Genomic DNA, 13,474 nt, shown 5'->3' with positions numbered 1-13,474 from the left:
GAATTGCGGGAAGTGTCAGTGGCTCAACCTCGAATTTTCCACAATTTGCTCGAAGAATTCCGCAAGAGAATTCCATGAGAAATCGGGGCCACCAAGAAAGCCACAGATCGATTTTCCCAGATGACTCGTCCATTGTCGGTGGCTGCCATTGAACTCTGGCGAGGATGGGGACAGAAGTAGGAGGAGCAGCTGGAGGAGGCGGACTGCCAAATGAAAGGCTATTGCCAATTGGCATCTGCTCTCGAAATCAAATGAAGTCAAATGGTCCGGCGCGCATTCAGCGCTAATGGATCGACCATAAACCTGGCCAACAAGTGGCCCGGCCTCCATGGGGAAGCAAGTCAGTTGAACGCACTCGCCATCGCCATCGCCATCGCAATCGCCATCAAGTCCCATTTAAATTGGCCACGGATCGCACTCCGTTGGCAACCAGCTCACCAGGTGTCTGTTTGTCATTGTCTGCGGACAGGAAGGCGGAGATTATCAGTCGGAATCAGTGATGCCCGTGATTACAACAGGGATTTCTGGGTTGGCTGGATAAACGAAGCTCAAGGAAGTCCAGAACTTGGCACATTCAATTAAAATATTTAGGATTCAGACATCATTGTTATAAAATATGACCTATGGGAATTTTAACCAATTAAAACACTCGATTTGATTGACTTTGGAAATAATATTAAAAATATGGAACGTCATAAGGCTCGTTATTAAATTCTAAATCAATTGGCATTTAAAAATGAACATTTTTATTTGCCCTCAACAATGTCACACCCAGTTGAGCTCGTAATGAAATTCAGAATTATTTGGCATTTAAAGCTGAATATTTTTATTTTTGGAAATTGTTGCCAAAATAAACTATGTTACCCCTTATAAAATACCGATCAAAATATGGACCCATGTTTGATATATCGGTGATTTCGTTATAAAATATTCCATCAATTAGTATTTAAAGCTGAACATTTTTAATTTTTGGCCATTTTTTGCAAAAAAAAAAATCACGTACTTTTTATTTGTTTGCCAAAAACCTAGAAAACATAGTCAAATACAAATTATTTGCTAGAATTTTTTAAAATATCTCCAGTTTTCGTATCCTCTCAATTTAATATTTTGAATATGAAAGCTCTTATGAATTTCATTAAATTTGTGGCATTTAGAAGATGGTCATATGGTCATATGACCATTCCGTTCTCCAAGATGAAAACTTGATCCCACCTGACCGCATCGCATCGGATCGCATCGCATCGCAGTTAGGCGATGAAATGTGAGCTAATGACGGCCCCTCGACTGATTGATGACTTGAGTGAGGTTCCAGCGAGCGCCAGTCTTTTTTGGGGCCGCCAGTTACAGTTACATAATTACACCAAATTGATTTCGCAGAAAAGTCGCCGCCAGATCTGCGCTGCTCCCAATGGCCCGCGATCCGCGATCAGCGATCCGCGATCCATGCTCGATGAACCCATGGCTCCCAGATATGACATCATCGCACATAATCGCACATCTGCAATAATCCCATCATCAGACATCATCTGTGCAGCACGGAATGCATTTCGGTAATTCCAAACTCCAAACTCCAAACTCCAAACTCCAAATTCCAAATTCCGAACGGGGGTTATTATCATGAATATGTACATACTCATGGTTCGGTAGTGGGGAGGGATTGGACCCAGAGATCACGCCAGTGAAAGTCTGCCCCTTTTGGCGGGGTCAAATCAATCAGGCTGGGCGGTGACCCGCCGCTACCAGGCGAACCGACTCGGTCCAACTGGGTGGCATTCGGCATTGGGCATTGGGCATTCGAAGTCGACCCCCCCGGACACCCCAATCTTACGGGGATTTTCTCGAGAGCAACACCTTTCCAAAAAAAAAAAAAAAACAACGCCTAATTATGTCATTAAAACGCTTGGCTTTTGGGTGCGCTCTTTTAACGACGATTTGTGAGAAGCTGGCCAGCAATTTCAATTTAAACAAAAGACCCTATGTTTTTGTAGCTTTATTTTTATAAATAAATTTCTTCTCTCATTGGATACATTCCCAACATTAAGCAAAAATATATGGCACTTTGATTATTTCAATTACATTTTTTAAATTTAAATACATATGCTAAAAAATTATATAACTTTATTAATATACATTGTTGGCAACAGTGGGCATGAAAGGGTTTAAGGCTATTTTTTTTAAATTCATCATGATATCATAAATTGAAATCATAAAGAAATTCTTTTGGTCCTTTGTCATGCTTATTAACCAATGCCATACTATACTAACTAAACAAGAACAATCTATGTATAAATATAATTCCCTTAAGGCTTGAGTTTCTCATTTTTTTTTGTGGAAATTATATTTAATAAATTAAAATTTTTAAAAACTTACTATAATAATGTTTAATTTCTTTCAAACTATTTATATAGTAATTCTTTCCTCACATTAGCAAAAATAATGCGTCTGGGGCCCAGTGGATTTTATTAAAGTTGGAAAAAGAGGGACGGCTGTGGGGAATATAGACGACCCATGGCGAACTTTAACTGCGGTAAAAGTGAAGTCATGTGCGAGTCTTTGGGGGCACCGAAAAGTAAAAGCCAAAACGAGAGTGAAGTGATGGCAAAACGAGCAACGATCGTGATTCGCATTTGGCCATGGCCAACAGCAGCAGCAACATGAGCAACCAGCAACTTGAGCCACCAGCAACATGAACAGCAGGAGCCGGAAATCTGGTCAGGTGGTGACCCCCGGAAGTCGATGCCACAATCAATCAATATCTGTGTGACTTTATGCGGATCTATCATTATTTATGCACGACTTGAATGTGGTGTAACGTCTGCCTTTTGTTTAATAACGGTCCGAATATTTTTTGCCATTTCCTTTTGTGGTCATTTAAGTGCCATAAATTGTTGCCAATTCCATGGTAAATATTCGGCAGTTCCCGAAAACTGATAATCCATGTTTTTATCTCATTTTTGTTTATGTAAGCCGAGGCGAGAAATTGCCACAGCAATGCAGTAATCGATGGCCGGAGGCGTGGCAACAACGGCGCCAATCAGTGGCAACAACAGCGATAACATGGCCAGCACAACAGCAACAACAGCAACAACAGCAACACCAGCAACATCTGCCATATCAGACACTCTCCAACGGCAACAGCAACGTTTGGACAAAAGCATTAGCCCGATCATCTTCACTCACCGAAAAATGTGCATTTCCACCAGATAATGTTAAGAAAATGTTTTTTATAAGGTAGAAATAATTTTTAAATCGGTGAGTGTTTTAAAAACTTTCCGTTTTTTGAGTAAACAATTTTTTTCAAAATAAAAATGAAAACCTCTAACAACAAATATGACAAACTAGTAAATATTAAACTCGTTTTTGTTTATTTAAGTAACAAACAAGTGCATCCATCTATCCATAATAATTTTTAAAGAATAATAATTTTCTAATATTATGATAATTTTTCTTAAGAAATAAAACATTATTAAAAATGTGTTTAAATGTTTTAAATTAGATTTATTTGTGAACCTCATTTGGTGAAGACATGAAGATTGTCTTTTTTATAATTATTTTATTTAATATTTTTATTAGGTTCACAACGATTGAAAAACTTTACAGAATTGGTAAATTTGATGTTTCCTTGTTGCGAGTGTAGATCAGCAACATAAAGAAAACGCAGCACAGCAACACTCTTGTGCAGCCACTTGTTGCATAGTCCGATGTCAAGAGCCTCTGCTTTGGTCAAGCGCCAATTGAGATGTGGCAGGTTGTCTGGTCAAGCTTCTCCACTAAAACTACCACACACTGTACTCCACTCCACTCGAGTCCACTCGACTCTACTCCACTCCACTCCAATCCCCACCTGCCCCCCATCCTGGGAAGAGGTCATCGGATTCCGGTGCACGAATAAAAAGCTGGATTAGTCCCAGGCACGAATTGCTTGTCATGATTATGCGATACGATCCATGATATATAACCCCTTTAATCTGTTAAGTTTTAATTTACTCTGTGTGTTTGTACAAAGCTATTTGCGCATTTTTAATGCTTTTTGCAATTTCACAATGTACACAGGAAAATGGAGAAAATTCAGGATAAATATGGTATTATGGCAGACAGTGATGAATGCTCCTAAATGGAATATTATATTCTGGGTCAGACTTTTCCTAGCCAGTCAAAGAAAATCCCAGGGGGGTAAAGAATATATATAAATCAACTAAGGATTATGAGTCGGTATTCAAAAATGTATTTAAATTTACTGCAGACTGAGAAAATGACAAAGACAAACGACAAAGTTGAATTTATTAATAATAAATCAAATGTTTTTGTACCTATTGTTTCGATTCGGCTATTCATAATATTAAAGGTGTTTAACCTAGTTAAATAATTAAATACAAGAAAATGTTCTTACAATAAACATACATCGATAAATATTATAATAAAGAAACTCGTTTAAATGGCTTGATTTATGGAAAGCTCTAACTTTTACTTTTTCAATCAAGTCAATCAAATATTTTCCCCACTAGTAATAGTTTGTTTTTCCCAAATGCATTTAATATAGAGCTTTAATCGGTTTAAAAATTATTCAGATCTGTCGCGTTAATTTTTGCCTTCAATCCGCTTAGCCGGCAATCAATCGACCAACACTACCAACAAGTGTTATATAAATTGTATAATTTTTTGATAACTGTTCCCCAGTTTGATCTTGCACTAATCGCCTTATGTGTGGCATCGAAATGCGTTCGAAAGTTACTGGTTTTCCAGTTCAAAAAAGCCATTGTGCTGAGTTATTGGAATGCCGAAGCTTATTTATTAACGATGGTTTCACTTTCCAGCCACACAATTACGATCGGATAAAGGCGGCGAAGAAATGAAATCAACACACAAATTTGTTTATAAATGTCGCACAAATGTTTTATTTTGTATTTTGTTGACGCCGTCATCGATTTGTCATTGTTCCGTTGCCGACGAAATTTATGAGGCCTCAAGGGGCCCTAAATTTGCCGCCATTCCGCGGAAGGTGAAGGGTTGACAATGGGCCATAGAATCGAAATTGGCTGGAAGTGTAACAATGGAGCCCCGGACAAGACAAGACAAGACAAGACCAAGACTAAGCGATTCCAATTCGAAAGCGAGCAGGCGCGGAAACTTATGCATAATTTCTGTGACAAATGACACAAAACGGCGGCTGGAGAGCACACAGCAAGGAAAGTGTGAAAAGTGTGAAAAGTGCATTGATAATTATGATAATTGTCTGCTCAAAACTGAGGCCAGCGATGGGAAATTATGAGTTCGGGTTCGGTTTCGGGTTCGGGGTTTGGGGATCGAGGTTCGGGGGTCGGCTATATAAATAGATATATTTTCACGTTGACAAAAGACCTCCAAAAGACCTCAAAAAATGTAGGGGGTTTTTTGTATTGTTCAAGTGCAGGCTAACTTTCATTCTTAGTCACTGATTTGTGGCGGTTGCCGTTTCTTATTTGCTGGCTCTTATTTCCACTGTTTTTTTTTATTTTTATTTTTTTTTTGGGTTGCCCGCCTGATTATATGGTACGTGCTATTTCATTCGCCGACAGATACAAGATACAAAGATGCACAACTGCCAACCACAAGACAACCAACAACATCCCAAGGGGAGGGCTTTCAGATGGGGCTATTATGATTAAAAACTGTGTCTATGCGAATCTGCAAATGCTCTACGAAGGGGTTTTTTAACCATCAATTATTACGCCGCAAAAACAACAAAATGTTACTTTAAGTAATTAACAAAGCGTAAGAGTGTATTTACTTCAGTATACTAAAATTGCATAACAATTAACTGCGCAAATCGACAGCTGGCCAATATTATTATATTTTAATAAAGATACTTAAAAATAATTAAAAAGAAATAGATAGAAAATAATAAAAAGGATATTAAAAATATGCATATCAGAAAGCACATGATAAAGATGGAACAGATCACCAAATGTTTCTAAATTTTCAATTTAAGGGTGTACGCATTTTTTTAAACCTTTTTTAAATTGCAATTTAAAGCTGTTCACTTGTATTCAACCCACACAGAGTTCCTCAGCAAGTTATTGGACCCGCGACGAGGTAAGCAGCACATCAACAGCTACAACTTGATCATGGTCATGATCATGTCTGCGTCGCTGTTTTACACGCTGGCAGTTGCTTGCTCGAGGAGGAACCCCATCCCCATCCACAGCCCCAGCCCGATCTTCTCCAGCTTCTCAGACTACCAGTGAAGTGGGCTAGCTACCCATCTAGCTGCAATTATGATCCGCTAGATGCGGATTGCCTACGAGGCATGTCAACGCCTAGGACCGAGCTCTCTCGAGTTTTTTAGTTGGGTGCCAATCTGCGGGAATCCGCGGAATCCACGGGATTCTGGGAAGCACTTCCCGGGGCTCATTTTCCCATCGACAAAATTAAAAACACCACACCACTTATGCAAAGCTTTAATCACATTGCCCCGACCGATGTGTAAAAGTGAAAATGCAGCAGCAGCAGCAGCAGCACATTGCGGTGGTGGAGTGGTGCGTTGCCTGGTCGGGTGGTGCAAATTATGAAATTAGTATTATGTGAAACGGAGTTAAAAGTGTGATTAAACTGGAGCTGCAGTCAAAGTCACACACATGTGTGTGTGTGTGTGTGTGTGGGGCATAAAAAACAAAACAGAAAGAGAAAAAAAGCCCACCTGCCGCATAATAATCCACCGCTGTCAAGACAATGAAAGTCACCTAAGTACCCACTCCACGGTAAGTGTGCGGGGCAATTAATATCATTTCAGCGTAGATGTGGACGTGGTTGTTGATGTTGATGTTGATGTGGATGTGGATGCGAGAGGTTTTCCGAGTGAACGAGTCGCCCAAATGAAAATGCCGTCGCCGGAAGGTTAGACCCTTCGATGCTCAGGGTCAAAAACTGAGGTTAACTGAATGATTTCAATCGAAAACCATACGTTTTTGGTTCATAAGTAAAAAAAATGAGCAAGCAAAAGTAAAGCCCAGTCAAGCTTATTGAAAGAAGTATTTTATATTTAAAACTCGGAAATTAGAAAATTCGGATATTTAATCCAGGTAGTAAAATCCAATAGTAAAAATTCTTAACTTACATTATCTTTTCTACAGTGGTCTCTCAAAACAACAAATCTTGTTTTCAAAGTTATCCATAAAAACATTTAGATGCCTATATTTTATTCAAGATACGTTATATACCTTTCACATTATATTTGACAATATAAATATATTTAATAAAGGCATTTTAATCAACAACATATGTAAAAAAAAAATATAATTAAAAAGAGCACTTTACCATACAATTTTCAAATAAAATTTTTAGAATTAAACTTAATTATAAAATTTATTTTAGGGCTATTAGCAATAATTGCATAATTAGCAATATTTTAATTTAAAATGTTAAAATTTAAATGATTACACAGTAATTACTACTAGTTCTTATGTGTGCTTGCGTTTTTCTTATAAAACCAACAATAAACAATGGTGTGTGAGGGAAGCTCGCAAATTCCGGGAATTTTATCAGCTGGTGGCGCAATAAAACACCTGCTGGGCATACCCCCTGCTACCCTCTGCGAGCGATAGGAACCCACGACAAGTGCAGCGACAAAAAAAGCAAATAACAATTCCCCGTGGCTTATTAGCAATGCCACTTAGAAGTTGGATCAGCTGCGGCAGGGAGAAAGTCATCCAGCTGAATGCACATGGTGGGGTTTCGCTGTCACCTGTCCCGCGCCCACTTATCCAACCCATCCAATCCGATCCAATCCCAAACCATACTATACTATACTACACAATACCATCGTCAGCAGAAACCGCAAGCGCACTCAAGTTTGTTGCCTCAGTCTTTTGTTCTGCCACGGCTTATGGTTCATGGTGAATTGCCCTAATCGCAGTTTCGGTTTCAATCGTCAATCGTCAATCGTAATCGAGGAAAATTTCTAAGCAACACCGCGGGGCATTGGCATTAGATCTTCTCCGATTTTTAATATATATGGTATATTATTTATCAGGCTCATCGAGGCTATCAAAAATATACTATATGTGCGCATCTTGATGCATAAAAGAAAATGAGCTGCTTCGGCAATTAATAGACCATGAACAGTTTGCTAGACGAAAGAAAACTGCGCACCACTAAGTCCAGCCGCAACTTAAGTTTGACTTATGCGCACTTATCAAGTAAGACCCAAAAAACCAAACTAGTTAAAGTCCATAAATAAAAGTTTTTAATTGAGATGGTGCTTTTCTATTTTTGGCCAGATTGATCATTCTAAATGTGCAGGCCTTAATGATTATGCTGCCAGCTACTCGTGAGAATAAAAAAGATATTATATGTAAGAAAAAGATTGCATGTTTTTAAATAGAAATCTATAAATGCAAATGTTTGCTTACGAATGGTGTCTGCGAAATTATTATTTAACGTTTTTAATGATCTGCATGAATTTATGTATGAAACAAATCTATTTGGAAGCATTTGCATTTTTACGGGACATATTTTCATATTGCCTTTTATTTGTTTATCATTTTTTACAGTAAGCGTGTAAAGGCAAATTTTTGTGAATCTGCGTGCTTTATTTTTTTTTTGTTTGGATGCAGTAATTTGTTCTGTATGCAAAACGTACATTAATTATCGAATCGTTGTTATTTGCACTTATTTAATATCTAACTTTTCCAATGAACTATTACATTGTTGTTTATTTTAAAAAATTAGGCACATAAACTGTTTGTTTGTTTTGAAACTGATCTTTTATTCCCAGCTAGTATTTTTCTTTCTGACTCACCGTAAATTAATTTAATATATTTAGTATCAAGCTGTCGCTGTATTCCTTTGTCGGCAATATTCCTCAGCTTGAGCACAGCACATTAATCGTGTTTCGTACTATTTGATTAACTTTTTCGATTTGCTGCCAGTTATGACAAATGAACAGGAAAAAACAAACAAAAGAACACAGGTTGGCACGCACATTAAGATGGATGTTCGGGTATGAGGATGAGTTTTTCCGATAATGGAAGGGCTATTAATCACTGCGAAAAAATGCACAAGGCGCGAAGGAAATCGGAAAAACGGAAAAACGAAAGACGGGAGGAAAACTGCGAAGGCGACGACGCGACGCCGAAGATCCGGCAAACACGTTTTCCAGTTACAACGTTGGCAACGGAATGATTTGGCCAAATCTGCAGCGGCACCAACGAAGCCCGAAATTATCCCAAAGAGCGAAGGCCGGCAAACCAAACAGAGAGTTGGTGAGAGAGAGGCTTTCTCCGGCGGCGAAGAAAAAAAGAGAAAGAGAGTGGCGGCAGAGATCGCAGTCTGCCACTTTGAATACCCTACATCGCAGGTGATCTATGAACCAAACCATTGGCTTCTGTGCGAGTTTCCTCGCATAAATCTCCACTGCTTATTTCTCGCTTCGATTTCTCAGGTTGCAAGTTGTACCATTAGTGATAACGCTTTGCCGACAGAGGCATTGGTTGCTTACAGTTTCAATGCACCCATTTGATAAGCGATTAACTGCTTACTTTATAAGCTCATCAGCCTAATTTTAATAATGGAGAAATATGGTTTAGTTGCGCGGACACAATATGTGGCCAAGAAAGGTATTCTAGATTTTAGGAACACATTGCAAACACTATTAAATTAATTTTAAATTAATTGCTGTCTTTTATTAATTGCTTTATTATTATAAATAATACTAACTGTTTTTTTTTTCGAGACTTAAAAAATGTATGCAAAGTGAAAGTAAGACAATGCTAAATGTTCCTGGTAGTAAATGCAATTTATTTGCATAAATTAATTATCACAAATTGGAAATCATGGTTTGACATTTTTCTAAACATAAAACTTGACTTTGCAGGTGAAATACAACTTGTGTTTTGGTGCCTGAGGACTTCCCCATTTCAAATATTTCCCATTCACAACAGTTTTTGCTCGGCAAGATTTGCACTTTATTTCTGTCAAGTTGATGAGTTGCATTGCGGTATTGTGTTGCTTGCATAACAAAATTCGTTCACTTTCAAAAACAAAAATAAACAAGAAAAAAAAACCAAATATATTTAGATATGTGGAGGAGCTGCCAGGAGTGGGCGAAGCGCCCACGCAGCAACATGGACATAAACTGGACGCACTGCGTCCACCTTTCGGGCTTTTAAGACAAAGCAACTTGGCGGAGATTGGGCAATCGCAAGCCCGAAGGCTAATTGCCGTCGCCGTGCAATTAAATTGTGACTTTTAATTAAAGCCAAGGAAAACAAAGCGACGAAGAGCAGCATCCGAAGAGCCAAGCCAAGCTAAGCTAAAGATAAAGATGAGTTCAGAGGGCTGCAGAATCTAATGATTGAGCGGAGCAAATTGATGTTTTGGTTTGTGAAAAATGAAATTGATTTGGTTTTTTTTTTTTTCGTTTGTTTGTTTGTTGTTTGGTGGCTTGAACGGATCATTAGCCAAAGAAGATCCATAGGATTTGGACTATAAATTCAGCTGTTTCTTGGCCCAAAGACATCACAAACCATTGGGTCTCAGCTTCGACTAGAATCTCAAATCTAATAATCTTTACTTCCAGAATGAAGGTGAGAATAAAAGGAGTCCTGGAGGATTTTCCAGATTTAATTTTTATAATTTTGACCATTTTTAGGTATTTGTCTGCTTGTTGGCTTCCTTGGCACTGGCCAATGCTGGTGGCTTCCGCGGTGGAGCAGGCGGTGGCGCTGGCGGTGGCTACCTGCCTGGCGGCGGACGTGGTGGTGGCGGCGGCGGCTTCGGTGGTCGCCCGGCCATTGGAGCTGGTCTGGTGTCCCACGTCTCCCAGTCGCAGGGAAATACTAAGGTCCACATTGGTGGTGGCTCGGCTGGAGGAGCTGGCGGTTACGGCGGCGGTGCTGCCTCTTATGGAGGTGGTGCTGCATCCCATGGAGGTGGTGCAGCATCCTTTGGAGGCGGTGCGGGATCTTATGGCGGTGGAGCAGGCGGTCGCGGTGCCGGTGGCTGGCAAGGAGCCGGAGCTGGTCGTGGAGCTGGTGGCTACGGAGGAGCTGGAGGAGCAGGAGGCTGGCAGGGAGCCGGAGGAGCCGGTGGAGCAGGAGGCTGGCAGGGAGCCGGAGCTGGCGGCGCCGGTGGCAATGCCTGGGGCAACCCCGCCGAGTTCGATTACACGGTCAATCACGCTTCCGGTGGCGGTCGTGCCGGTGGTGCTGGTGGCGCTGCCTACGGTGGTGGCTCCCGTGGCGGTGCTGGCTGGTGGAACGATTAAGCAATGGGATCTACATTATCTGTAACCAAATCTGTGCAACTGAAGCTGACCAATAAAATGTTAATGTAAAAAAAAGTATTTTTCTTAAGTCTTTTTTTTCCAAACAAGAGTTTTTTTCTTAAGTCTTTTGTTTCCAAAAAAAGGTTCTTAAATTTGCTTATAAAATATGTTTTAGTGGTTGTGAACTACACTAAACTTTAAAGCTACTGATTTAATATAATCATTTAATTAAGAAATGAATTAAAAAAAATGTCGCAAATAGCACACAATTTTAAGAAATTAATAGACTTTAATCTACGGATCCTCTATTCCATTTCATTTAAAATTTTGATAAATTTGTTAAACGTTAAGCTAATAAGATAAGAGTTTCTCATTTCATATTTTTATACCCTTGCAGAGGGTATTATAATTTCAGTCAGAAGTTTGCAACGCAGTGAAGGAGACGTTTCCGACCCTATAAAGTATATATATTCTTGATCAGCATCACTAGGAGAGTCGATCTAGCCATGTCCGTCTGTCCGTCTGTCCGTCTGTCCGTCTGTCCGTCTGTCCGTCCGTTTATATGCAAACTAGTCTCTCAGTTTTAAAGCTATCTGCATGAAACTTTCCCAAAAGTTGTCTTTCTATTGCAGGTAGTATATAAGTCGGAACGAGCCGGATCGGACGACTATAGCATATAGCTCCCATAGGAACAATCGGAAAAATAAATGAAAAAAAATTATAACTTTGCTGTTTTTTAATTTTTTGTTTAGTTCTTCGACATATAGTAATGGTAAAATATTTCCGATTTACGGTTTAAATTTCATCAAAATCGGACGACTATAGCATATAGCTCCCATAGGAACAATCGGAAAAATAAATGAAAAAAAATTATAACTTTGCTGTTTTTTAATTTTTTGTTTAGTTCTTCGAGATATAGTAATGGTTTAATATTTCAGAATTACGGTTTCAATTTCATCAAAATCGGACGACTATAGCATATAGCTCCCATAGGAACAATCGGAAAAATAAATGAAAAAAATTATAACTTTTCTGTTTTTTAATTTTTTGTTTAGTTCTTCGACATATAGCAATGTTTAATTATTTCAGAATTATGGTATAAATTTTATCAAAATCGGACGTCTATAGCATATAGCTCCCATAGAAATAATAAAAATATATAAAATAACTATCTAATAATTGAGCTGCAAATAATCATAGTTTCAATGTTTTTTTTTAGCACATACTCAAGTAAATCATAATTTAAATGTTTTCAAAAGTATTTAATTAATGCAATAGCTGCAAGGGTATATGAACTTCGGCTTGCCGAAGTTTGCTTTCCTTCTTGTTCATATTCCCATTGGTTGTTTAAAAATTTGTATAAACTAAAACAGAAACCCTAAAGCACATTAACACAGATTTATTTGTTATTGAAATGCATTCTAAAAGGAAATTTGGCTTGCAACTTGAAAGGCACCTAAAGTACACTTTTGCGCCACCATTTTGCAAGCTGTCAGCAACTTAGAATAAGCTAACATAAAATGGGTAACTCTAAAAGACCTGCAAGCAACGGAATTCGATTAGGTAAAATATGGATTTCGCCTTTAAAGTCACCTTTAAAGTAAGCCCCAAATTGTTTTCTCTGCATTGAGCACAGCTTTCTTAAACAGTAAGCTTTTATATATTGAGCAGTAGATGGCGCTGTCAAAAAGTTCGTTGCCTAAGTCTTTCTGGCAAACGAAGAAAATCAAACCAGTTTACAACTTTGCTCTTTACGCCCTGCCCTTGCAATGGCATTGCTGAAGTTCAAGTTCATTTCAAGCCGCTGCCGCCGAAAGCGAAAGTTTAGTAAGGGAAAAAGGTAAGTTAAATGAGGTGGGTAAGAATTTCAATTACTTATTATTATTAAATGACTACATTTTTGAGGTCAGGGAGGGGAACTTGTGTGTTTAATGCCAATCCTTGACACCAGCCCATAAAACAAACATTTAATTCAAGTGTGTGTGCTTAACATGAAGTTAAACAGTTTATTGGCTGTCATTGATTTATATGAAAATCAGTTTCTTTGCTTTTTAGTTTTTTTTTTTTTTTTTTGTGTATTTTGTTTTGTTTTACTTCCGCTGGCAATCGTTGTTTGGCTTTGAATCCACCGATTTTCTTTGTCCGCCTGTGTCTTTGATTCGATAATCATGAAGTTGCGGCGTCGTCGAGTCTCGACTGAATTTGCCATGTGCGTTTTTAGTTGGTTTTCGG

At 38.7% G+C, this 13,474-nt stretch overlaps 2 protein-coding genes across 3 annotated transcripts in view; one reads left to right on the top strand and one right to left on the bottom strand.

The window, feature by feature from the left end:
* Positions 1 to 9,141, bottom strand: part of LOC128260458 (alpha-protein kinase 1) — a 54,548-nt gene extending 45,407 nt beyond the window's left edge. For both annotated transcript variants that reach the window (XM_052993475.1, XM_052993476.1), the window contains exon 1: positions 8,777 to 9,141. The gene's annotated coding sequence lies outside the window, so the exon portion shown is untranslated. The remainder of the gene's footprint in view (positions 1 to 8,776) is intronic.
* A 1,338-nt stretch (positions 9,142 to 10,479) lies between these two features.
* Positions 10,480 to 11,286, top strand: LOC128260383 (uncharacterized). Its single transcript, XM_052993350.1, has 2 exons — positions 10,480 to 10,562; positions 10,628 to 11,286. Exons 1-2 carry the CDS (start codon positions 10,557 to 10,559, stop codon positions 11,240 to 11,242), a joined length of 621 nt encoding a protein of 206 aa, XP_052849310.1. The 5' UTR covers positions 10,480 to 10,556; the 3' UTR covers positions 11,243 to 11,286.
* The last annotated feature ends 2,188 nt before the right edge of the window (positions 11,287 to 13,474 follow it).

The sequence above is a fragment of the Drosophila gunungcola genome (assembly GCF_025200985.1).
Source record: "Drosophila gunungcola strain Sukarami chromosome X unlocalized genomic scaffold, Dgunungcola_SK_2 000023F, whole genome shotgun sequence".
Lineage (NCBI taxonomy): Eukaryota > Metazoa > Arthropoda > Insecta > Diptera > Drosophilidae > Drosophila > Drosophila gunungcola.
The sequence above is the reverse complement of the archived record's forward strand: the minus strand, read 5'-3'. Positions and strand labels throughout refer to the sequence as shown.